General features: G+C 36.8%; 1 protein-coding gene across 2 annotated transcripts in view; it reads left to right on the top strand.

Annotated features, from left to right (window-relative positions):
* The window catches only part of PHIP (PHIP subunit of CUL4-Ring ligase complex), a gene marked incomplete at its 5' end in the record, with an annotated part of 157,081 nt that overhangs the window by 102,016 nt on the left and 48,317 nt on the right, over positions 1 to 6,748 (top strand). For both annotated transcript variants that reach the window (XM_014585861.2, XM_014585862.2), the window contains 1 exon segment: positions 3,304 to 3,444. In XM_014585861.2, the coding sequence (XP_014441347.1) occupies positions 3,304 to 3,444 (141 nt within the window).

Genomic DNA, 6,748 nt, shown 5'->3' with positions numbered 1-6,748 from the left:
TTAGCGAAAAACCCCCCAAAAAAAAAAAAAAAAAAAGAATTGCATGAAACTACATACATACACATGAGTAGAAGAAAAACTGGGGAAATCTTAGTAAGATCAGTATCAACATCAGCATCTTGGCTGTGGTATTGTACTATAGTTTTGTATGTACTACAGACATGTATGTGGATATGTTTATACATCTCTAGTGGCAAAAACTGGAATAACTTCAGTGCACCTTAATGTTAGAAAGAATGTCATGATGTCTATACTAGGAAATATTATTCAGCATTTTTGAAAAAACTGGTTACAACTCACACTGTTGCCTTAGAAAATGATCATGATAAACTTTTAAGTGTAAAACTATATTTATTGAACCATAATGTATATAATATCAGTTCATTGGAAAAGTTATGATATATTTTGCATAGAAAAACAGAAAATGCATCATGACTTTTCTGATGGCCTAATATTATCTCATTTTTGTTTTCAAATTTAAATTTTAAGGTTTATTTTATTGATGATAGAGAGTATAAGCACACATGAGAGAGGAAAGTACCCACGACAGGATCCCATCACTCCAGTCATCTTTCCCTTTTTTTTTTCATCTCATCACAATCCTGAGTGTGCACATACCAACCCAGTGTGTTTTCAAGCTGACCCAGGGGTTCAAACCTGTGGTTTGCCATGTGGCTTCCAGAACTGTAGGTTATTTTGCTGCCAACTGTGTTACTAGTCTGGGCCTGAAATTTTATAAGAATGAAGAAAGATTTGAGAGCATACCTACCGAGATGCTGACACTGATAATCACAGATACAGATTATGAAACGCCATCTTTCATCTCTTAGCGTTGCAGTGTTTTTTTCTTCCTTTAATAATACTCAGGGAATACTTTTGAATAGGTAGAAGTATAAATTAATAGTATAACAGTATAAAATACTGTTTAAAAAGTAGTTTTAAAGTTAGTGTTTGCCAGTGGGTTGAGATCCAAAACTATGTAGTGGCTTGAATAAATTTCTCTCATATAAAGCCTTGGTAGGTGCTTGAGGCCTGGAATGGTTCCCTTGGTGTTGAGAACTGAAGCACTTTCATTTTCCTTGTCCTCTTGGGTTTGACTTCATGCCTCAAGATAAAAACATCCTCATTTAGGACTGCAAAATGGAGCATCAATCAAAGAGGAAGATGCAAAAGGGCACTTAACCTTTTCTGAGGAAGGTTCTTTGATTTTGCCTTGCAGCATTGTGTCATGTGCCCTTTATTGGCCAAAACTCATTCACCTGATAGATCTATAAAGAAATTTTTTCTTTTTACTGAAGAAGAAGAAAGCAAATTGAGCCTTCACTTTCTCTTTTACTGTTATTTATAAAAACATTAAAAATGTTTATGTTCTGTGGCCAGCCAGTAATGTAGTGGTTAAGGCACTGCAATCCCACATGTCTGACTGTAGTTCATGTCCCAGACCTGGCGGCTTGCTTCCTCACTATCTTTTTGTCTATCTGTCTGTCTCACCCTCTTTGTTTTTTCTCTGGTGAGTGGCATGCCTTACAGCAAACTGAAAAAATATAATACTAAATACAATTAAATAAATAAATAATTCTTAAACCACAACAATAACAAAAAACACAACAGTTTATATTCTTAGACCTGTATTTTGTCTTGTAGAGGTATTAGATTGTAGATAAAACTTTACAAAATATAACAAATGACCTTTTTCTTTTTTACGTTTTGGCATAGGCCATATGTGTTCACCAGGGAGAGACAGAGACAGAAAGTGGGAAATCTTCCCCTGGCAGGGATAGCCACACCACAGTCCCTTCTCCTCTTGGGATTTTGACACGTATGGACATGTGCCTGGTGTAATTTTCAGGCCACTGGTCTAGGACTCGAACCACAATTAACCATGTGGAAATCCAGTGCTTATTTAACCACTATGACAGCTGCTGGTCCCAACAAATGACCATTTTTAATGACATAGATTTGATTAAGTAGAAATGTTTTTATTAGGGATAGGCAATAAATTTAAGTTTTTAACAATGGATTAGTCCAAATTTATTACATTATAATTGAACATTATTTCCTTTTTTATATCTTTCCATCTTGAGATTTTAGGAAAAGGATTTATGTTGGAGTAAATCTAGTGTCCTTTTATGTGAAAATTTATTTCACTTACTGGAGTAGGATATTGGTTCAGAATTATTATATGTTTACAATTTAGAGTTAGTGTTCCTTTTCTTACTGAAGAAAATGAGTAAATGTTAATCTTAGTGTTTCTTTGAAGATGATCTTTAGTTTTTTCAATTTCATTATGATATATTCAAATATATGTTTTGGGGTTTTTTTTGTTGTTCCTATTCAATTTTGAAAGCTGCTTTTTCAGTGAGCTTTTTTGTTTTAAGTTTTGAGAAACAGTTAATCTCTATTCTGTCTTCTAGCTCGGTACTAATACATTTCAATTTATGAGGTCAGTTTGGGACTCCAGTGCCCTAACTACCATATCACCTGGTAGCCCTCATTGTCTCCTTTCTTATATCATGTGTGTAGGTTTGGTGTAGATACAGAAGAGCTCAATAGTTGATTTAGTCTTTTATTATGAATCCTTAACCCTTTTTTTTTCTTTTTTTTTGAGAGGTTTTTGCTATAGGGTGCATGCGCTCGCCAGAAAGAGAGAGACAGAAAACTAGAAATCACCCCCCCCCCCAGGGGTGATGGCCACGCCGCAATCCTTCTCCTCCATTCTTCTCTAGGGATCTTGGGCACGCACGCAGATGCACCCGATGTGAGTTTAAGCCACCTGGTCCAGGACTCGAACCGCGGTCGACTACATGGTAGTCCAGCAACATAGCCATTACGCTAACTGCTGGTCCCGAATCCTTAACTCTTTATCACTTCAATTAGAAAATAAAATATTTTTGTAGCTTACTAGTCAGCAAGTGGAATTTCAACATACCATTATAAGTTTATGATTTAATTTGATGTAATGTTAAAATATTTTGAGTTGGTATTATAATCTAGATTATTTCAGTGATACATTAAGTAAGAATTAATTTATTATAATTTTTAAAGACTTGTTTAATTTTATTATTTTAAATTTGCTATAAGGCATGTGTGCTCATGAGAGAAAGCAAGAAAGAGAGAGAAGTAAGAAAGCAAGCCTCTAGGTTCAGGGCTCAACCTTTGGTTATCCATGTGGGAGTCTAGCACCTTAACCACCATGCCATTTGCTGGCCCTCAATTTAGAATGATTTTTAAAAATGAACCTTTTATGCTAAAAGGCCTGTGCTTTAACCATATTGTGAATAAATATGATTTGCTTTTTACCAGAATCATGCTCATGAGCATTTCCTGGATCTTGGAGAATCCAAAAAGCAGCAAGTAAATCAACACAATTACCGAACTAGATCTGCACTGGAAGAAGCTCCCAGGCCCTCAGAAGAGATAGAAAATGGGACTAGTTCTTCAGATGTAAGATTTGTTTCATTTTTATTTTCTTTTAAATATGACTTTTATTCTGTGTTCATTGATGCATTTACAGATGTAGCTCAAAGGTGGACACTTTTTTAGGTTGTGTTATATAATGACTCTAATACTTTTCATCTACCAAAGACCTATTTTCAGTCATGGTATACATATGTGTATTCTCACATTCACAGTGCTAGAACCATATGAATTAATTATTCTCATTTCATATGTAAGTGTTCAATAATGTTTAAATTACATATTCACCTAATATTAAGAATTAAATGCAAGTTCCTTTCATGAAATCTTCATAAAGATAAAAAATGCATAGTATGGGGACCAGCAGTTAATGTAATGGCTATGTCGCTGGATTCCCATGTAGTCGACTGCGGTTTAAGTCCCGGACCCAGTGGCTTAAACTCATTCCAGGCACGTGTGCATGTGTGCCCAAGATCCCAAGAGGAGAATGGAGGAGAAGGGATTGTGGTGTGGCCATCACCCCTGGGGGTGGTTTCTCGCTTTCTGTCTCTCTGTCTCTCTCTGTCTTTCTGGCAAGTGCACGCGCCCTGTACCAAAAAACTCTCAAAAAAAAGTGCATAGTATGAAAAAACTGCATGGATTAAAACTTTTTTCATAAAGCAATGAACTCATATTACATTTTTCATGAACTTTTTGAAGACCCCTCATACTTTAAATCAAAGTTTTATTTATTTTTTTTTTGTGTGTGTGTGTGTGTGTGTGTGTTTTTAAAGGTTTTTGCCACACAGCACTTGTGATCACTAGAGAGACAGAGAGAGGGGAAATAAGAAATCACCCCCATGAGTATGGCCACACAGCAATCCCTTCTCTCAGGATTTTGGGTGCACACATGTGCCCCTTGTGATTTTCAAACCACTAGATCAGGGGCTTAAACTGTGGTCAACCATGTGAGAGTCCAGTGCCTTAACCTCTTTACTACCTGCTGACCACAAAACTGAGTTTCTAAGTGGTCCTGTGAAGGTCTAGTATACTGTAACAACTAATCAATAAGCATCTGACCAATTTTGATTAGATTTTAATCTCTACCAGTGTATAACCTTCTCAGTGTAACTTTTAAATAGTCCTCATGCATAATTTTTATAAATGTTACTATTACTTCTAATTATATATTATTTCAGCAAAAGCAGTACTTTTTTTTTTAAAGTATATTCATTTATTTCTTCCATGAGAAACAGAGAAAGAGACACATACATAGGCATCCCCAGGAGACTCTTCCCAGTCTCAGCTAGCCCAGATCATAGGCACACAGGCACTCAACCTAGCATGCTCTGGGAGATTCTTGGACATGAACCCAGGATCTTTCCCATGTGTATTTGGTTGTGTACCACTGTACCACTATCTGGCCTTTACAGATCAGTCTTACTCAGCACTTGGGATCATTTCTCTATATTGACTACTATATATTTTTGAAGCCCTGTTGAGTTTTTAATGTTGACATATATGACAATTCTTTGAATATATTCACAATGGATAAGACAGTATTAACTTAAACTGAGAATATTCTAGCTCCTTTTCTTTTTTTTGAGAGGTTTTTCCTATAGGGCACGTGCACTTGCCAAACAGAGACAGACAGAGACAGAAAGCGAGAAATCACCTCCCAGGGGGGATGGCCACGCCTCAATCCCTTCTCCATTCACCTCTCAGGAGCTTGGGCACACATGTATACGTGCCCGGCGTGAGTTTAAGCCACTGGGTCCAGGACTTGAACCGTGGTCGACTATGTGGAGTCCAGCGACATAGCCATTACACTAACTGCTGGTCCCAATATTCTAACTCCTTAAAGGTAGTAGTTCCCAATGGCTTTAGGTTCTAGCATGGCCAGGTTAAAATGATGTGTTGATATATTCATTCTGGCATAGAGATAAAATGTACTGATTACATAAACCTGATACATGACAATTTGGATACATACACACAATTTATGTAAGCTCATTATTCTCCTTATAAAATGTTTCCTAGGACCAGTAGATGGTATAATGGTTACATCACTGGACTCCCATGTAGTCAACTATGATTCTAGTCCCAGACCTGGTGGCTTAAACTCACACCAGACGCATAGGCGTGCATGCTTAAGATACCAAGAGGAGAGTGGAGGAGAGGGGATTGAGGCATGGCCATCCACCCTGTGGGGTGATTTCTCACTTTCTATCTCTCTGCTTTCTCACAGCAAGCTCACATGGCCTATAGAAAAAGACCTCTCCAAAAAATTTTGTTTTCGTCATTTTTGAAAGACTTGTAGTATGATTCTTTTATATATTCTCTTTATTAGAAACTTAGGTATTTTCAGAGATACATATGTTACAAAAAAGAAAAAAGGAACTTAGTAAATCCTTCATGTGTCTTCTTGATTTGTTTTATGCTTTAAAATCCTTTTAGAATTGTCTAATTTCCAGAGGAGTGCATTGAGAACAGAATACCACCATGGGCACACTATACTAATTAATGGAAAGAATGCTGGTATTTTGGGTTTACATATTTTGTACTTCAGGATTGTGTGTTTAATATGTAGAAGTAATTTCTTTTCTTTTCTCACCCTTTAAAGCAGTCACATATGAAATGTAAGAATAAAAATATTATTTGTTTAGATTTCTTTTGGTTATATTGAACAGAGATTAAATATATTTTGGATTTTAGTGTTTTTTTTTTTTTTATCATCATATCTTCTTCATGTTACATTGGATTACATATAACTTTACTGTGTATTACATTGTTTCTTCAAAAGGGAATGCCATGCACGTCAGTCAGTACAGAGACATTAATCTCCCCACTTCAACATTCCATATCTTTTCTGTTTTCCCCAATCATTATCTTTATTATTCTAATTATTTTTATAAAACAGTCAATTGCTATTTCTCGTTTTGCTTGTAAAAATACTTTGCCCATCATGAAACACTTCTCAGACCAATCCAGTTGAGAATTCTATACATGTCATCATCAACAGTTAATAAACTCTCTGTTTCTCCCTGACGTCCTGTCTCTCTATTGCTCACTTGCTATCTTTCTCTATCCTCTTCTCTTCACTTACCCCATTCCACACTGTCCTATTCTCATTAAGTACCTTCACTTCAAGAATGGTAGAGTAGTTCCTGTTCTTCCCTGAGGCAATGCAGGGCTGGTAACCATCATCTTCTCAAGTTGCAAGTTCTCAGACCTTGTTTTCCGCTTCAGCCTGCTGATCCACAGGCCACACGCCGGCCCTGGAGAGGCAGCTGAACGCCAGGGCATGAGCCCTGAGCCGCAGGACCCCCGGAGGGGGGCCGGCCAATCAGCG

This window comes from Tupaia chinensis, unplaced genomic scaffold, assembly GCF_000334495.1.
Source record: "Tupaia chinensis unplaced genomic scaffold, TupChi_1.0 Scaffold000097_1, whole genome shotgun sequence".
Classification (NCBI taxonomy): Eukaryota; Metazoa; Chordata; class Mammalia; order Scandentia; family Tupaiidae; genus Tupaia; species Tupaia belangeri.
This window is presented reverse-complemented; position numbering and strand designations above follow the sequence as displayed.